This window comes from Oncorhynchus tshawytscha, linkage group LG33 (assembly GCF_018296145.1).
Source record: "Oncorhynchus tshawytscha isolate Ot180627B linkage group LG33, Otsh_v2.0, whole genome shotgun sequence".
Taxonomy (NCBI): domain Eukaryota; kingdom Metazoa; phylum Chordata; class Actinopteri; order Salmoniformes; family Salmonidae; genus Oncorhynchus; species Oncorhynchus tshawytscha.
This window is the reverse complement of record NC_056461.1, coordinates 36,760,825-36,781,106: the sequence shown is the minus strand read 5'-3', so window position 1 is coordinate 36,781,106 and position 20,282 is coordinate 36,760,825. Positions and strand designations below refer to the sequence as shown.

Sequence of the window (20,282 nt, the reverse complement as noted above, 5' to 3'; positions counted from 1 at the left end):
ATGTCCAGAGCCAAACCCAAACTACTATTAGCAATTATCCCATCAGAGTGTGTCAGCACTTTCCACTGCTTTCCCAATAAGCTGCATCTAAGCCACTGACTGCTGTGACCTGATGCTGCTCGCCGACATCAAACTCTGACCTGATCTCCCAGAGTAGGGACTACTTCCAGCTGAGTCTCATAACTTGCTGGGTATTGTCGTGGCACATTAAAGGAATGTGGAGTATAGAAAAGAGCCTTTAAAAAAAGTCAGGCTTGAATCCAACTCCGCGTCCAGAATCCAGGCACTTTATCTCCTGATCTTTGATTGTCTGCCAGTCTCCTCTCTCCCCTCTGAACTCAGCACATTCCCCCTGCCAAGGAGGGCACAGCCCTCTGAGGAACCAAACAAATTCTACCACTTGGCCATAGTTTTAATTTAAATCTTGAACAGAAGAAGAATGGATATCCCTATGGCAAGAAGCATAGTAAGTGCACAGCCTGTAACTCAGTTTAAATTCGTCACCCCTGAGGTTAGTATCGATGCGAAGGCAGACACAGACAACAACATTAAAATATTTACCAATCCTGTCAGCAACATTGAAAAAAAGCATATTTCTATAACACATCTGCAGTTCACTAACATACAATGATAAAACAGGAAGAAAATATTAGCACTAAATTCCTGTGTCTGCCACCGAACAGGAATCATCTATGGACAGCACCAGTGAATGAGAAAAACCTGTTTGTTTGTCAATGGAGCTGCTGCATTGTAGACCCCTCCAAGCCATAGCATACAGATTCTTCACACCTCTCTGCCTTTCTCTGTTTGACATTTTGCCTCTACTCTCTCTGCTTATGTTGTGCTCTTGGGCTTCTCTGAGCAGATCCACTGCTTCCTCAAAACTTCAGTTATTTTCCTCAATTTTTACACTCAGCAGCCTGATGGCCCCATCATCTGTGTCCATATTTAAATGCCAAAGGTGAAGCAGGTGGCATCATGGAGTGCCTGGGCTTTATTAACCCTTTACTCTCGTGGGAATTGACCTCTATGGATAGGGCTAAATTGAAATGTTTCTTATGGAAGAAATGTGCAAAACATATGCATAACCACGGTAGCAATTGAAAGGAAAGAGTTTGGAGATAATGGGAAAAGTCTTAGACTAAAGGTGAGGACACAACAGTTCACCTGACACAAGACTCAATCCAAACATTACACTGTTGATTTTATTTGCATTTTACATGTGGGATACATTTTGCCACATTTGTCGATAACAAAATATCAAAAGACTCTGGATACATTCGATAACTTGATGAGACTATTCCCGGAAAATATGGGGTAGGTGCCGCATAAGACAAATCAAATGGATTGTGGCCACACAGTTTCTAAGTAATTGCAATGCACTTTTATGACTAAAAGTAGAGTCTTCAACTATAAAGTGTTTTTTGGAGCAACTGTGCTGTTGAGAAACTAGAGCAAGCACACTTATAGTTGTTTCATTTGAAACACAACCCTGCATCCCCACCATCACATAATTACTGTTGTTGTTTACGCAATCCAAAAATGGTCCATTATAAATCGCAATCTGGGTCAGGTGGGCATGATTTGAAAGCTTGTTCTATTGCCAACATGACGAGCTAAGTCACTTTAATAACTCTACCTACTGTCACGCCCTGACCTTAGTTATCTTTGTTTTCTTTATTATTTTGGTTAGGTCAGGGTGTGATGAGGGTGGTATGTGTTTTTTGTTTGTCTAGGGTTTTTTCCATATCTATGGGGTTTTGGTATTGTCTAGGTAAATGTAGGTCTATGGTGGCCTGAATTTGTTCCCAATCAGAGACAGCTGTTTATCGTTGTCTCTGATTGGGGATCCTATTTTTTCCTTCTTTAAAAAAAACTGCATTGTTGGTTAGAGGCTCGTAAGTAAGCATTTCACTGTACGGTTGTGTTCGGCGCATGTGACTAACAAGATTTGATTTGAAGTTATAAAATATGATCTTACAATGTTAGTCTTTCACAAGGCAATTCAGAGCAACAGATCATAGTTTTGGTGCCCATAGATATGAATGCATTCAGGTCCGTGTACAACGGAAAATTTGCTTCAGTCTCATTCTGTTCAGAACAACCTAGACTATGACGCCATGTCATCTTGTAACTAAACTGTACATCAACAATAGTGATCAATAATAGTTGACACTGTATATGACATGAGTTTCATGATTTGGAAATGTGAAGTGCACATTTGGACTCACGGGAGGGATGGGGGCAACTTCTTGTCGTGCGCGGTGCTCAAGTTCAGAACAGCTGTCAGTCAAAACCCATACAGAGCTGTGAAGCGCAGAGCCAGAGCTCTGACATCATGTTTAGGATGATACTGTACAGCCACGACGTTCCAATTTAGGATATTGTCAGTGCCCAAATCTAAAATTTTCAACCTGCATATGGGTAGGAGTGTAAAGGGTTAAACAGAGGGCTCGTCCCTGGAATACCTCAGGTGGATGGGGCCGTTTAGACTGGCTCCCTCTTCAGGGCCAACAATCCCTTCTCAGTATGTTTTTATCCCTGATGTGGCAGTGTTTTCTGTCATACAGGTAAAGACGATAATAATGATCTCAAATTGCATAACAGTAGGAGGATGGGGACGGAGAAGGAATCACTTTCAATAGGTACAGTATATCTGCATGCTAGAAAAAAGTGATGGTTTTGCAGTAGCTCAGGTAAGATTTATGATCCTAATTATCTAAGTAGGGCTGGGGCCAGTGGTGAAGCTGGAATGCATGTTGGTGATAAGAAATTAGAACGTCAGGACCTAAACGTGTCAGTACAAAGCCCACACCTCCCACTACGCCCTGAATACGCTCACAACGTTAATTTGCTTTGACTCCATTTGTAGGTCGATATGTGCATTTGCGGGGCACAACAAAAAAGAAACCAAGCCAAGCCAAGCGTCAAGCAGTACTGCTCCCTAAATTCCCTTTCTCCTCTGTGTCTCACTCACTCAATTGCATTCTGACCGCTCCCTCTACAACGAGTGCACACACAAGCTCCCATTAGGCCTACAGAAATAAATGGCGATATAAACATATCTGACTGATGGGATACACAAGCTCCCATTAGGCCTACAGAAATAAATGGCGATATAAACATATCTGACTGATGGGATAACAAGCATTAGGCCTACAGAAATATGGGATACATACAGAAATAAATGGTGATATAAACATATCTGACTGATGGGATACACAAGCTCCCATTAGGCCTACAGAAATAAATGGCATATCTGACTGATGGGATACACAAGCTCCCATTAGGCCTACAGAAATAAATGGTGATAAATGCTCCCATTAGGCCTACAGAAATAAATATATAAACATATCTGACTGATGGGATACACAAGCTCCCATTAGGCCTACAGAAATAAATGGCGATATAAACATATCTGACTGATGGGATACACAAGCTCCCATTAGGCCTACAGAAATAAATGGCGATATAAACATATCTGACTGATGGGATACACAAGCTCCCATTAGGCCTACAGAAATAAATGGCGATATAAACATATCTGACTGATGGGATACACAAGCTTCCATTAGGCCTACAGAAATAAATGGTGATATAAACATATCTGACTGATGGGATAGACAACTACATTCCTTGCCAAATGACTACAGTTCATGACAAATGCTAAATGGACTTGTTGATTGAAGTAATTATTATTGAAGGAATGATTGGATCCCGTCTATTTTCCGCTAAGGCTACTTTGCGAACTACTAGTGCCATTTAGAATTGGTTAGCCTAGGGCTAGACTATAACCCTCCTAAACATAGACACTAGCAGTTCGCAAAGTTCACTGAATATATGAAAAAACATTAGTTTGATGACGACATAGAGCTTATTTTCATCAGAATCATGAGGCCTAGTCACCAAACAGATGTGGTGGCCATAACTCATCATCATGCAGTGTCCAATTTGGAATTGTCCATTTAGACAATTCCAAGGAATAGGCAGAATAAACTAAATCAAATGTCTGTATATGGAAAATAACATTGAAAAAATGGTCTTTCAACTCAACAAATTGAGCCACGTTTCAAATGATCACTCTTTGGGAATAACTGTTCCAGACTCGTGAGGTGCGCATCACTCGCCACTAGCAACGTTGAAATATTCTGTTATATTTTATTCTGTTATATTACATCACGTTTTTTAATAAAAAAAATAGGAGTGTCTTGACTGTGATAGGGGCTCAGGAAATAAGAGCGTCTTGTCTGCAAAATGAACAATACAAGGCTATGCCATTGCACAGACATAGGCTTTAAGCAAGATCCACTGCCTGTTTGAAGACTGTGTTCCATAATATCACCAGTTGATATTACAGTTTCAATGGATCAATCTTAAATTACACTCATTTTTTATTGAGTGAATATACTGTATATGGGGCAATTTAGCAATTAGGATTTGTTATCTGTAATGGTTATGATAAATTAGGCATTGTTGCGCACTGTTGAAATATAGATAAATGTGCAAAATAATTTCTGGCCTTGTGTGCAATAATGATTGTGACAAAACCATAAATATAAATTCCGTGTGAAGAAACAGTGTAGAATTGAAAGAAATTGTTAAAAATATATAAATAATTACTGTATATATATATATATTTTTTTTTTGTTGGCACCCCCACTTTCAGAGAGCCCATGGGTACATACACATACAGTACACATACAGTACACATACAGTACACACCATGAAGTGCCTTCTACTGGATTCTACCTTTCTACCATCTGTTTTGCTGTTGATCACCAGAAAAGCACTGTGTTGTATAATGCCTTACAAGGAATACAACTTTACATAGGGGATCACTTTGAAAGATGTCATCTCACTGCTATTTGTCAGGTGGTGTCTGCAGTAGTAGTCTTTCTAGATGATCAGGATGTTGATGTTGTTGCACTTTGGCTTTGTGCCCATTTCATGTTACTCTGGTGTAATTGCATTTACTTGTGAGGTTTGTGTCGATCATGTTATTCCATGAATGCAGTCAATTGAACACTGAAAACACATTTGCTGGATAACGCCATTGCACAAAAAATACCACTCTGCCTCTGATATAAAAACGAATAATTGACTCATTGCTTAGCAACAGAGGGTTCCATGGCAACTGCGAAGCATTCTCACTATAACAGTACAAGGGAAGCACGGTGCTTTACATACATTGTGTTGAATTTGCACTCACTTTTGTGTTCAACGCCACTGCTGTCATAAAAGCTCCTTCTTGAGACAATAAACCAATAAACCTGCATGCTGTGTTGCCATACAATGCTTTATATGCATCAAATGTATGCCTTTATAGTTGTGTGCCGACATGCTTACCAGTGGAGGCTGCTGAGGGGAGGAATGGCTCATAGTAATGGCTGGAACGGAGTCAATGGAAAGGTATCAACCACATGGAAACCATGGAAACCACGTGTTTGATGAGTTTGATGCCATTCTTTTCACTCCATTCCAGCCATTACTATTAGCCGTCCTCCCCTCAGCAGCCTCCACTGATGCATACTCTCCCCGAGACATAGGCCAAGGGATTGAATATCCATCATACCTGATATTTGTCATCATCAATAGATTTCATTTCCAACATGTGTAGCTGGAAGCTATGAGTCATAATTAAGGGTTGGCTCGTTACGCTTTTAATAGTCATCAGAAACAGCCACACTATCAAGAGCCCTGTGGAGACGAACAACGGGATCGTATATAATTAGTCCACATCGTCTTTTTTCATTGTGGTTATTATCAGGGTATATTGGTTAATATTATTAGTAGTAGCAGTAGTGACAGTCGATGCAGTAGTGAAAGCAGAGGTATATTGGTTAATATTATTAGTAGTAGCAGTAGTGACAGTCGATGCAGTAGTGAAAGCAGAGGTATATTGGTTAATATTAGTAGTAGTAGCAGTAGTGACAGTCGATGCAGTAGTGAAAGCAGAGGTATATTGGTTAATATTATTAGTAGTAGCAGTAGTGACAGTCGATGCAGTAGTGAAAGCAGAGGTATATTGGTAATGACACTTGTGCTACATACGTGGAGTTCTCAATGTATTCCTATTTACACGCTGGAATACATGTCTTCAAATGACTCTCGCTCATACAATGTTCACTGCTTTCCTCTACCACTTATGGTAACAGAACCTCCATCACCAACACACCTGTCGTTGAGAAGCCCCTGATCTGCAAGCTACAGGTGTAGGATCTTAATTAGATTACCCTGTTGTTTCGGGAAATGTTCTGCATGGCAGGAAATGCACATTTGTAGTGCTTTCGAGGTTTCCAAAAGCTTACAAATTTCAGACTTGATTTGCCTAAAAACCAAAAATGTATCAACCTCTACAAAAATGTACATCAATAATAATCCACACAATAATTCACATTTCCTGTTGCTGCAGGATTATTTTCCGGCTGTGTGAAACAGGCCAAATTAAGATCCTGCATCTGTACTTTAATCTGGGTCTGGGAAAGCAGACCAATGACTGCATTAGTAAACCAAAATGCTACATTGTCTCATCAGAGCCACAGAGATCAGACATACAATTAACATAACTAATGCTAATGAAATAGCCTTCTGAGTTGACATGATTGTGGATGGATGAAGGGAGATCATTCCACTAGTTATATAGTGACATCAGACATAGAGGGCACAGTGAAGACAGAGTACATGAGAGAGAGAGAGAGAGAGAGAGAGAGAGAGAGAGAGAGAGAGAGAGAGAGAGAGAGAGAGAGAAAGAGAGACAGAGAGAGAGAGAAAGAGAGACAGAGCATGCAGAAGGACACCGGCCCCATCCAACAAAACTATCCAATGACTCCAGAAAGCTGAGTTTCAGTAATGAGATGGGATTTTAACATGCTTCCTGGCATTGGGGCTGGTGGCATCAATCTCTGGGTGCCGTAAATGACATTTCTTTCCTTGTTTATCTATCTAAACAATTGGATAGCTGCATCCCACCCTTGGCCGGTCCCTCCCGGCCCGCTCAAGTACACATCTCCCATCAATCACTGGGGGCATGAGGAGGGGAGTCGAAAAGGGGAAAAATGCCCTGCGTGCAAGATGCCTTGACAGTGTGCGACTTTTGGTTTCTGTACTTCGCAGTCCGCTGGGATGCATTTGGGTGTAATTTCCATCAGCGCTTTTTTTCTCTCTCCAGTTCAAAGTTGCTGAATTTGAAGATGAAGCAACTCTCATCGCCTGCATGCCATCCCTCACACCCTGCCCCTATCCCTGCCCCCACACCCTGCCCCCACACCCTGCCCCCCATCCCTGCCCCCACACCCTGGCCCCATCCCTGCTCCCCATCCATGCACCTCACACCCTGGCCCCATCCCTGACCTCCACACCCTGCCCCCATCCCTGCTCCCCATCCCTGATCCCCACCCATGCCCCCATCCCTGCCCCCACACCCCTTTTCACCTTCTACTCCCTCTGCAATAAATCATTTGCTGTTCTCTCTTCATCAGGATAGATATCAATCCTGCACACCACAAACGTCCATCCTGCTGTTCTGACAACTCACTCCTGTTTTGTGCTGAATGGGAATTCATTCTGCACTGTTACAGTCGGCCCATCATTTAACATGCGGAGACACACCAAGAACAGATTGCCTTCAACATGCTAGAGGTGTTGGGTGAAATTTAGATCGGAGCATCATGGGAAAATGTGTATAAAACATTTAAGGGCTGTTGCCGATATATGAAGTTCGTACGGATGGGCTCGTATGCATTAAATACGAGTCATGTTTATAATGGACACACTGCAAAGCATGGGAATCACTCTCTGTACACACTATATGTAAAGAGTAAATGTTCTGTGTGAGCAATTCTGCTTTCATAAACAGACTTGAGGGGGAGTGTTTTATTGGATACTGTTACAGATAATATAGCAAAGAAGATGAACAGCAGCTATTATGATAGCTAGTCCTCGCCCTCTCAGATGGAAGACACGATTGAATCTCATCAACAACTTTTGCATTAGGTCAGTGAGATGTACATAAATACTGTACTGTACTGAGCATCAATGTCACTGCAATGACTGTGCTGTTTCATTACTACATTTACTGCTCTGCCATTACAAATGAGATCAGGCTGCAGCTGGGACTCATTTGGGCTCAATGGGGAATGAGATCAGGCTGCAGCTGGGACTCATTTGGGCTCAATGGGGAATGAGATCAGTAAAAAGAGGGTTGCGTGTGGAGGAGGGGGACTGACTGGTGGCCGTCTCTGATGCCATGGCCGTGGGGTGAACTGGCACTGAGAGTGTTAGAGTGTTGGAGTGTGTGCCTGGGTCACCCATAGTGGGAGCCCAGGTGCTTATAGTTACGGCTGAATGATGCGTCTCAGACTCCTGCTCCACATGGCTGGAGGCCCTCACTGCGCTCCACACTGTACAGGATCCTGGAACTGGTCCTTGGACTGGAACCAATAACACTAATGTCCAGGAGCTTTACAGTAGACAGAGACCAACCCACAGGCAGGAGCTTTACAGTAGACTGAGACCAACCCACAGGCAGGAGCTTTACAGTAGACTGGGACCAACCCACAGGCAGGAGCTTTACAGTAGACTGGGACCAACCCACAGGCAGGAGCTTTACAGTAGACTGGGACCAACCCACAGGCAGGAGCTTTACAGTAGACTGAGACCAACCCCCAATTCAGGAGCTTTAGAGTAGACTGAGACCAACCCCCAGGACAGGAATTTTACAGTAGACTGGGACCACCCCCAGGACAGGAGCTTTACAGTAGACTGGGACCATCCCCCAGGACAGGAGCTTTACAGTAGACTGAGACCAACCCCCAGGACAGGAGATTTACAGTAGACTTAGACCAACCCCCAGGACAGGAGCTTTACAGTAGACTGGGACCACCCCCAATTCAGGGGCTTATGGTAGACTGAGACCAACCCCCAGGACAGGAGCTTTACAGTCGATTGGGACCACCCCCAGGACAGGAGCTTTACAATGACTGGGACCAACCCACAATTCAGGAGCTTTACAGTAGACTGAGACCAACCCCCAGGACAGGAACTTTACAGTAGACTGGGACCACCCCCAGGACAGGAGATTTACAGTAGACTGAGACCACCCCCAGGACAGGAGCTTTACAATGACTGGGACCAACCCCCAATTCAGGAGCTTTACAGGGACTGGGACCACCCCCAGGACAGGAGCTTTACAATGACTGGGACCAACCCACAATTCAGGAGCTTTACAGTAGACTGAGACCAACCCCCAGGACAGGAGCTTTACAGTAGACTGGGACCACCCCCCAATTCAGGGGCTTTACAGTAGACTGAGACCAACCCCCAATTCAGGAGCTTTACAGTAGATTGGGACTACCCACCAGGACAGGAGCTTTACAGTAGACTGGGACCACCCCCCAGGACAGGAGCTTTACAGTAGACTGGGACCATCCCCCAGGACAGGAGCTTTACAGTAGACTGAGACCAACCCCCAGGACAGGACATTTACAGTAGACTTAGACCAACCCCCAGGACAGGAGCTTTACAGTAGACTGGGACCACCCCCAATTCAGGGGCTTATAATAGATTGAGACCAACCCCCAGGACAGGAGCTTTACAGTCGATTGGGACCACCCCCAGGACAGGAGCTTTACAATGACTGGGACCAACCCACAATTCAGGAGCTTTACAGTAGACTGAGACCAACCCCCAGGACAGGAGATTTACAGTAGACTTAGACCAACCCCCAGGACAGGAGCTTTACAGTCGATTGGGACCACCCCCAGGACAGGAGCTTTACAATGACTGGGACCAACCCACAATTCAGGAGCTTTACAGTCGATTGGGACCACCCCCAGGACAGGAGCTTTACAGTAGACTGGGACCACCCCCAGGACAGGAGCTTTACAGTAGACTGAGACCACCCCCAGGACAGGAGCTTTACAGTAGACTGAGTCCACCCCCAGCACAGGAGCTTTACAGTAGACTGAGACCAACCCCAGGACAGGAGCTTTACAGTAGACTGAGACCAACCCCCAGGACAGGAGCTTTTCAGTAGACTGAGACCACCCCCAGGACAGGAGCTTTACAGTAGACTGAGACCACCCCCAGGACAGGAGCTTTACAGTAGACTGAGACCTACCCCCAGGACAGGAGCTTTACAGTAGACTGAGACCAACCCCCAGGACAGGAGCTTTACAGTAGACTGAGACCACCACCCAGGACAGGAGCTTTACAGTAGACTGAGACAACCCCGAGGACAGGAGATTTACAGTAGACTGAGACCACCCCCAGGACAGGAGCTTTACAGTAGACTTAGACCAACCCCCAGTACAGGAGCTTTACAGTACACTTAGACCAACCCCCAGTACAGGAGCTTTACAGTAGACTTAGACCAACCCCCAGTACAGGAGCTTTACAGTAGACTTAGACCAACCCCAGTACAGGAGCTTTACAGTAGACTTAGACCAACCCCCAGTACAGGAGCTTTACAGTCGATTGGGACCACCCCCAGGACAGGAGCTTTACAATGACTGGGACCAACCCACAATTCAGGAGCTTTACAGTAGACTGAGACCAACCCCAGGACAGGAGATTTACAGTAGACTTAGACCAACCCCCAGGACAGGAGCTTTACAGTCGATTGGGACCACCCCCAGGACAGGAGCTTTACAATGACTGGGACCAACCCACAATTCAGGAGCTTTACAGTCGATTGGGACCACCCCCAGGACAGGAGCTTTACAGTAGACTGGGACCACCCCCAGGACAGGAGCTTTACAGTAGACTGAGACCACCCCCAGGACAGGAGCTTTACAGTAGACTGAGTCCACCCCCCAGCACAGGAGCTTTACAGTAGACTGAGACCAACCCCCAGGACAGGAGCTTTACAGTAGACTGAGACCAACCCCCAGGACAGGAGCTTTTCAGTAGACTGAGACCACCCCCAGGACAGGAGCTTTACAGTAGACTGAGACCACCCCCAGGACAGGAGCTTTACAGTAGACTGAGACCTACCCCCAGGACAGGAGCTTTACAGTAGACTGAGACCAACCCCCAGGACAGGAGCTTTACAGTAGACTGAGACCACCACCCAGGACAGGAGCTTTACAGTAGACTGAGACAACCCCGAGGACAGGAGATTTACAGTAGACTGAGACCACCCCCAGGACAGGAGCTTTACAGTAGACTTAGACCAACCCCCAGTACAGGAGCTTTACAGTACACTTAGACCAACCCCCAGTACAGGAGCTTTACAGTAGACTTAGACCAACCCCCAGTACAGGAGCTTTACAGTAGACTTAGACCAACCCCCAGTACAGGAGCTTTACAGTAGACTTAGACCAACCCCCAGTACAGGAGCTTTACAGTAGACTTAGACCAACCCCCAGTACAGGAGCTTTACAGTAGACTTAGACCAACCCCCAGTACAGGAGCTTTACAGTAGACTTAGACCAACCCCCAGTACAGGAGCTTTACAGTAGACTTAGACCAACTCCCAGTACAGGAGCTTTACAGTAGACTTAGACCAACCCCCAGTACAGGAGCTTTACAGTAGACTTAGACCAACCCCCAGTACAGGAGCTTTACAGTAGACTTAGACCAACCCCCAGTACAGGAGCTTTACAGTAGACTGAGACCAACCCCCAGTACATGCTTAGGGGAGTCATCAAAGAAGGTTTGTTACATGGCAGCTTGTGAATCTGGCTCCACAGGAAGGCCAGCCAGGCAACAGAGGCACCTACACAGGAAGAGAGCGTGTCATCCCCACAACCTTTCAGTTGTAGGGATGAAAACTAAGGGTGGGCATGCTGACAAATACGACATAGTAACCCCTTGGGCCTCTGCACTGAACTTCCACTAAATAGCAGAGTCTTTCATGCCATCTTGTCATTATTTGTCTAAAGACAATGCTACTCCATTTTATATAACCTTCATTCCAATGTCTGCTCTCATATATGAAGGCACACACACACACACGCACGCACGCACGCATGCACACACACACACAGGGATGCCTAGCTCTGGGCCCAGGGGTGAGAGGGGCATGTTCACAGCACCAGTGATATGTCACCTCCATTTCAAGCTTTGTTAGCGGTGGAAGCCTAGACGAGCGGTGATGACAGCTAGATTTAAAGTACGTTCTCTTGGGGGGAGGGGTGTGGGACGAAGGGGACTGCTAAGCTGGGCACTCTCGTCGCTTGGCACTGACTCGGCCGGGGCTTCGCTTTTTGTTTTGCAATTCTTGTGAGAGATCATTACACTGAATTCCGATCTGTAAGATCCAGAACACTGCACACCTACCAAAATCAATGACGGTAGGAGAGACAAGAGAGACACAGGCAGAGGCAAAGCCATGCTCCGGTCTCCCCGTCCCCCATCCACAGCCAAGCACCAACACGGCCCACAGACAGGAGAGAGCAGCAGCCAGGACATCCAACAGCATCATTACACAGCTGTAGATAACAAACTAGCAGTCTAAACAGAGATTCGCAACAGAAAGAGATAACACAACATGAGAGAGAGAATTTATCTCAAAGCAACCTATAAATTCCATGTGTGGCAGCATAGCAGCATGGTCTTTAACAAAATCGAGTATTCACTGAGAGGTCAACTAGCATTTAGCAAAGTGATAAAGAAAATGACTTCTTGGAAATACAGTATTGGGAGAACAGGTATTGTGGTTTAGTCAACCCATGAAAGAACAATCCCCAGAGGATAGAGAACAATGTGTGATGCCCTCATACTACAAAACAGGTCTCATTGTAGCAGTCATCTCCTTGACTATGACAGCATTACACAATACCCTCCATATTTGTACTTTTTTATAATATAAATGCTATATAGGTTGCATTTGGCATGTATAATGCACAATAAATATTAATAAAATACGAATACATCCATGTGCTTTATAATGCCTAATAAATGACTCATGCTTTATAAAGGTGTCTCATCTGTGTTACAGATGCATGGTGGGAAGGGACCAGGAGGACCCAGAAGCCCTGGGTCAGTGTTGTTCTGTGGCCTGGCCGCCCCTGTCTGTGGCTAGGGCTGTTAAGTCACATCTCTAATGAGTTCCGCTCCCCTCAGGCTGCCATTTGTCTGAGACACGCAGGTCCATTCCACTTATATATAGGTCCTGCAATGGAAATTGACACGTAAAACAAATGCGTATGGTCCACCTTGTTTAAGTTCTTCATTCAACCTTGAGATAATAGTACACAGTTATCTACAGTATATGGAAGCATGAAGTATAGTACGACAACACATTTCTATAAACACACACATATTACTACAACAGACTAAGCTGTTCAACAATCTCCAGCTAAACCCTGCAGCAGAATCAAGTTGACAAAACATGCTACGGTAGAGAAATACCATATCCATTCCTATATGCAGTTACACAGAAGGCTGTCTACATACATAATGATATTGAAGATGGACATGTAAACAGAGTGAGATACAAAAATGCCTGTAAATTACTCTACAAAGCTTTTAAAAGTAACTGCCAATGGCGCTCAAATGGTAGAGGATGTAGCTAACATAGAGAAAAACACTTACTGGTACATTTACAGACCACTGGTTTTTATTAGATTTCACACAGTCCGTTGAGGCCACTTAAAACTCCCAATGGTGAGCAGCTCAAAGATAATGTAATTAGCGGTTTTCAGTTCATGGTGTCATTTCTATGGGCTCTCCCTATGTAACCATCGCCTTAATTATTCAGCACTTATTTCCTGATATCACCACCTGACCACTGTGATCACATGATGGTTTGGCAGACTGGACAACCTGGTTTGGAATTTTTTTAAGACAACATTATTGTAATGAACTAATAAGTGGTCATCATGTTATTATTGACCATGAGACAATGTCAAGCTTCGAATTTGGATGGATTTTGAATGATTGTTTTATTTTTTTGTCCTGTCCTCAATGAAGATCACAACATTTAAAAAATACTACAGTCCTAATGGTTTGTCAGAAGTCCTGGCTTCCTAACAGTATTGAACTTGCATTGTGTGTCTTATCATAACATATTTTAAAACCACCAAAAGACAACATGTACTGAACTTCAGCAGCTACAGTAGCATTCTATCCCCCTGGTTAAGGTTGACTGAAAAGTGAGATATAGCCATCTGGGATGTACACTTTAGATTCTAATCTTGGTGGTAGCCGACTAGGAAGGAGATCTCCGTACAAAATTATCCTCTGATGCAAAGGGATAGGCAGCCTCTCATTCAGTCAGAGCTTGCTTGTGTGTGTGTACGGGAGTGTGCGTGTGTGTATATGCATTTGTCTGTATGTGTCTGTGTGCATGTGTGCGTATGTGTATGCATGTGTGTGCTTCCCTGCATGAGTGACGTGTGTGTGACGGAGAGAGTGGTCAGGAGTGTGTATGAGGGAGTGTGTATGCATGCATGTATTTATGTGAGACAGGGAACGAGATGGTATGGTGACTAAGATGTGGATGAAAAGGGTTAGAATTAGACTGTTTGTTCTGTGTGTGTGTGTGTGAGAGAGAGAGAGAGAGAGAGAGAGAGAGAGAGAGAGAGAGTGAGAGAGAGAGAGAGAGAAAAGGAGAGCAAGAAAAAGGGAGAGCATTTATGTGAGAGGGGCTTTAGTACTGTCCACATGCTCCCAGCGCTGTGACTTCCCTACAGTGACAGAGGGATGGTGACGTGTCCTCACATCGTTGAAATTAAAACATATTAAAGTGCAACACATTAGTCACTGTGGAAACCACACCACACCTTTCTCACAGACCCTATTTTCAAACCACAAAACTAAAGGGGTGAAAATCCCACTTTGTGTATCCTGGCCTTGGGTGTGACATGTTGGGTATCCAGGCAACTGCTTCCCTTTTCAGTTTTACTAATTAAACTTTGGGATATGTTCTGTATGAGATTACCTTAAATGGTCTCTGTCATCATGAGACCGCCCGTGTGTGGGAGTCTTTGTTGAAAGGCCTGGCTACAAATGAGAAACCACAATCTCATAAAAATCAAGGTTGTTGAAAGCTGACATGATAATAGAGGTTGTAAATCAAGCCTTTATAGAAGGTAATCACTTTAGTGGCAGCATGGCTGAGACAATAGCTGATTCCATTTCATTTTTATGGTGGGAATTTTATATAAATCCATACAATATCTGTCCATAAGTGCATAAAAACATGTGTTCAATTAGAGATAGCAGTGTACTTTATGATTTAAGAGATTCTTGTCTAAATGTAAAACAGCAGTTGACAATGGCCCACATTTGCATATTGACTACACAACAGCATTTACGGTTGAGTGAAAACAAATAGCCCATGGACTTGGTAGCATTTTAAAAAGGCAATGAAGAGGCTTGAAACAACACAAATGAACAACATTTCTAAAATGGACTTCACTTTCTACTCTAAGGGACAGAGACAAGAGATGATTACCATCATAAACTCTCTCTATCGCTTTATTTCATTTCCTTCTCTAAATATTTCTTCCTATATTGTCAAGTAATATTAGTCAAAGCCAAATCAAGAAAAATGTATAGAAATATAGCAATACAATGAATTGAATGCCATCTATAAACCAACCACTGACCTTACCACCATGGCCATCATCATCATCATCATCATCATCATCAAGCACTGTCTAGTTACCTCAATGCATAATCAGAATCAACAGAGCACCAGGGTGGTTTGCATTCTGCTTTGCAAAGGCTCTTTCTCAGTCAGACAGTACACAACATCCATGGGCTATTTGTTGAGAAGTAAGAGCCAAAGCCAATCATCTACACAAAAAAAATAAAGGGGTACAATTGTTTTATTTACTTAACTAGGCAAGTCGGTCAAGAACAAATTCTTATTTACAATGACGACCTTCTAGGCTGTGTCATAATACTATCTTAGCATACTGTGGTCTCACCATTTTGCTTACCTTGCTAATCGTACTCTGGACTGTATGTAAATAATCTGCAAAATTGGACCCAGATACAGGTAGAGAAAAGTCACAGTAGCCCTTCACCCCTTCAGTTATCATTCAAGCTACAACGTAAAGGTTTACTAGTTTGTCCTTAAACAAAAGCACAGAGAATGAAATCCCATTGATATGATCCCCCTAGTAGTGGAGGGAGGTGGTTGTTGGGGTGGCGGTGGGGGGATAGTGTGTGAAAGCCTGGCGTTGGGCTGTGTTGACCATTTTAGGGCTCTGTCAGTTGAATTCCAGTTTGGCTCAGAGATCAATGAAGAGGAGAGAGGACAGGGGGCTGTGTGGAGTGAGTGCCGCCTGGGCTTTTCATGCGGAGCTACCAAGTTAAGGCCACCACATATCAACTGGTTCCCACGGCAGCACCCTGGGCAACCGTTTAAACTACAGGCTCTATCTTCAACAAGGATAGTGTTCTAAGCCAATTTCCTCTATTCTGGTTTGGGCTGGGAGTTCTCTGTTCTGGTTCGGACTGGGAGTTCTCTGTTCTGGTTCGGACTGGGAGTTCTCTGTTCTGGTTCGGACTGGGAGTTCTCTATTCTGGTTCGGACTGGGAGTTCTCTGTTCTGGTTTGGGCTGGGAGTTCTCTGTTCTGGTTCGGACTGGGAGTTCTCTGTTCTGGTTCAGGCTGGGAGTTCTCTATTCTGGTTCAGATTTACAGCACAATAGACACACTGTCAGAGTCCAGCATGGGGAACCAGTTAAAAGGCAGGCCAAGTTCTTTTGGCTCTCCGGAGCTGAAGTTGATCAGCAGTTGTGTCAGGAGAGAAGTGGCTGACTGATGATGGAGTTATCAGGATGTGATGGACTACAGCTCCCTGGCCTGAGGCAGCCGTGGCTGGAGGAAGAGGCACTGCCACTGCCTGCCCGGGACACTCAGACTAACAACTTAGTGTGCTGCAGTGTGGAGGAGCAATAGGAACTGACTAGGGCTGCAAAGCAGGGACAGAGCTGGATGAGAAAAAGCTTCCTGCACTGTTTTTATGGTGATCTCAAGTGTAGACCATTAAGCTAAGCATCATTCAAAGGTTCTGCTCCCACTAATGACCAGCAGGCTAAATGAGAGAGAGAGAGAGAGAGAGAGAGAGAATGAGAGAGAGAGAGAGAGAGAGACAGAGAGAGAGAGAGAGAGAGAGAGAGAGACTAGTGTTTCAACCCATTATGTTGTTCGCTATGGTTATAACAGTATACTAGACCCTACTATTAATTGCTCTTGGCACAAGCTGCATCAAAGCCTCTTTCTGAAGTTTGTTGTAATTTTCTATTCCAAAGACTTTGTGTACATGGGCAACCCTTGGTTCACAATCCTTCAATATAGCTCCATGCCAAGAAACATAGTGTTAGACTGGTTCTCTATGCGTGTGCCCCACTTCTAGAGAAGTATCCATCTTCCACATGTGGTGATGAATAGATGCATAGCAATGAGATGGTTGCAGTCACCTCAAAGCATCTGCCTTTGCTGTTCCGAAGGCTAACATTTCAACTGGATTCAGGAAAATAATGACCAATAGCCTACATTGTTGATGAAGGGGGAGTGGGGTTTCAGTTTCAAGCCCAGCACAGGGCAGGTACAGTATATCGCACATACCTCCAAAATCAGGCCTTAGACGGATGTCATACCCCTTCAGCAACTTGTCCACTGTGGCCTTGGCCACAGATATTCCAGTTTGTCCAGTGGAGGTGCTGAGGAAAGACATCACAGTTTAAGACCCTGTCAGGAGCCTTGAGTGGAAATTCAACTTGAAGCTCAGTTAGCCAGTTTCAAAATACACTTGCAGCCTTCAACGTGCTCAATATTCAATACCAAACCTAAAAGATGATTTCAACATTTATAATTGGTAAGCCTGTTGTCTTGAAGGGAACTGAATTAGGCGACACCTAGCATGCTAAAGATTCCACTCTTATTCACCTCTATCCTATCTAAATGCATGTCAGTGTCAGTAGGACCATGAGAAAACAGAAGTATTTTGAGATAATAGCTCTAATTAAACGAAAGGCCTGATATGTTAGTTGTTAACACTGAATAACAATGTAATTAACCACATGATTCATTAGGCAATAACAAGTATGAAATCAAAGAGCAGATTTTGTCGATGCTTGTATGCGCGTGTGAAGTGTAATTAATGCGAACTTCCCGTATATTTCCTGTCACGAAAGGCCTCTATGAAATCGAAATGGCAAAATGGAAAACCCAGTTTGGGGCCCACTCTACTTGATTAGCGTGAGAATGTTATCAGTCTCTTTAAAAAATAATGCATTGTAGCCCAGCTGGGAATATACCATGGTAACGTGGTGAATATAGACCTTATTTTTATCGGCCTACATGTATGTCTTCATTTACACTGAACATGACAAAGCCTATATTGGTCAAGAAATCGTCCATCTATAGCTAAGCCTACTTCACCATCTCCCATAGGGCGGTTACAGGTGCTCAAAATACGCAATATTGAAGGACTGAAGAGTAGTGTGAATATTTAATTTAAAAGGTTTCATCTAATTTAAAAACACCTTATGTGTTGAAGTGATGATGACCTACTTTAAATGAGTGACAGGCGTTTTGGTTTGATTTTCTCCTGCTGATCAATTATGAATTGGTAGTAGGCCTATACAGTCTATAGTTAATATTCATGTCTTAAATGAAGGTAAGGACGTGGCTTACATTCCTCTGGCAACATCCACAGCTAGTCATGCTGATTGATCAATGATATGGCTAATTTAATAGATCCAGCCTTAATACTGCCTAATTATCGGGTATGTTCAGTATGACTATATATTTAATAGGATTGATACTCGCCCCAGCCAATTAGCCGCTATTTACAATTTGGATCAAGGAGTGCATTTTACAATAGACAGCATGCACGCGCACCTCTTGCTCCCACACACAAGCGCGTGCGCCGCAGAAAAGGATTTCGTATAAGTGCAATATGAGTAATGTCGCCTTAATGTCGGTGCTTAGAAAAACAGCTTTATGATAAGCCTTTGCTCTTATGGAAATACATCTTAGAATGCTCTCTTACCTTTGAGCAAAGCAAACGAAGGACAGAGCCGCCAAAGCAGAGAAAATTCCACATAATTTATCTTCTTGAGGACCCAACATTTCCACAAATCCTTATATAGTTTCAATAATCCAACCGCCTGTGGTCCAAAGAAAATTGTGAAAATAAAGTTTTAAAAAAGCAATTCAAATAAATTGCTGAAAAAATATATATGATACATTTGGTCATGTAAAAAAAAACATGCGTGTGTTTAAACCTCGTAATTGGTCCCAGCTGTTTTCCCAAGCTATGGAAATCCGTGCAGGTCACAGACCCCCTCAACCAACACCAGAAGATCCGACATCTTGCTCAAAACTGCCTACAGAAGACTTTCAAAAAGTGATAACAAGTCGTCTTCCTTAAAAACTAAAAATTCCGGCAAAAATGAGAGACGATTTATAAAGAACAGCAGCGCCTTGTTGATTAAATTGGCAGTTGCAATTTCCCAGTCCAAACCTGCGGAATAAACATGGTCCCAGCGTTGCTCCGGCTATATAGATTGTTCCACAATGTAGGCTATGATGTGTTTAAGGATTTGTTTTAGCTGTAAACGTTAGGGGGTGAGGGGCAGCGGAGGGTAAAAAAATGACAAATGAAATCTTCATTCCCTTTTTGTTGATGATGATGTAGTTGCTTCTCTCAACTCAAAGTCACTGAAGAAGAAACAAATGCATTGGGCAATATCTAATGCAGACGTCAGAGCAGGCTATATCACCCCTCTGGTGAAAACATTAGATCCAGAGAAATATGGATGACCCGTCATATATATCGGCCAATGCATGTATCACAACATCGGATTTAATGTCAAATAGGATAACCTATTGAAAAGCCCAGTCATTTCCGTTCTCCAACCTTATCTCTCGATTGAATACCTTAACATGTTTCGCTCATCTTCTCCTCGAAGCGCTAAGCAAATAATGACACAGATCGAGAAACACCCACAAGAGTATTGTTGGTGAAAACAAGTGTTGAAATTCCCTTGTAGCCTACACTATTTCGTGGGAAATAAGTTCTTCCTAGTGCATTGTATAAAATCCTCATGTTTACTGAAATAAAACAAATCTGAAATCGAAGGAGAAATTTCAGCAGCAGCCTATCCACTGAATCGCCAATGAATGAAGAGATATGATTCCCATATGATTATATTCCCCCTGCAACACATTAGAATGCTGCGAGTGTGTCCCGATGCGTTTTCATACATTTATACCACTTTACCACATATTTGAACACACAGCAACACTCATAGGCTACTCACTGAAGGAAACACACACACATACACACTCGTGCAGCCCCTTGAGCATCAATACTT

The 20,282-nt window shown here is 43.7% G+C and overlaps 1 protein-coding gene across 1 annotated transcript in view; it reads right to left on the bottom strand.

Annotated features, from left to right (window-relative positions):
* Nucleotides 1-20,065, bottom strand: part of LOC112231359 (gamma-aminobutyric acid receptor subunit beta-4-like) — a 48,682-nt gene extending 28,617 nt beyond the window's left edge. Inside the window, exons 1-2 of the mRNA XM_024398083.1 lie at nucleotides 18,956-20,065; nucleotides 17,527-17,621 (exon numbers count right to left, since the gene is read on the bottom strand). Coding sequence (XP_024253851.1) covers nucleotides 17,527-17,621; nucleotides 18,956-19,035 — 175 coding nt within the window. The 5' untranslated portion in view covers nucleotides 19,036-20,065. The remainder of the gene's footprint in view (nucleotides 1-17,526; nucleotides 17,622-18,955) is intronic.
* Nucleotides 20,066-20,282: the final 217 nt, after the last annotated feature.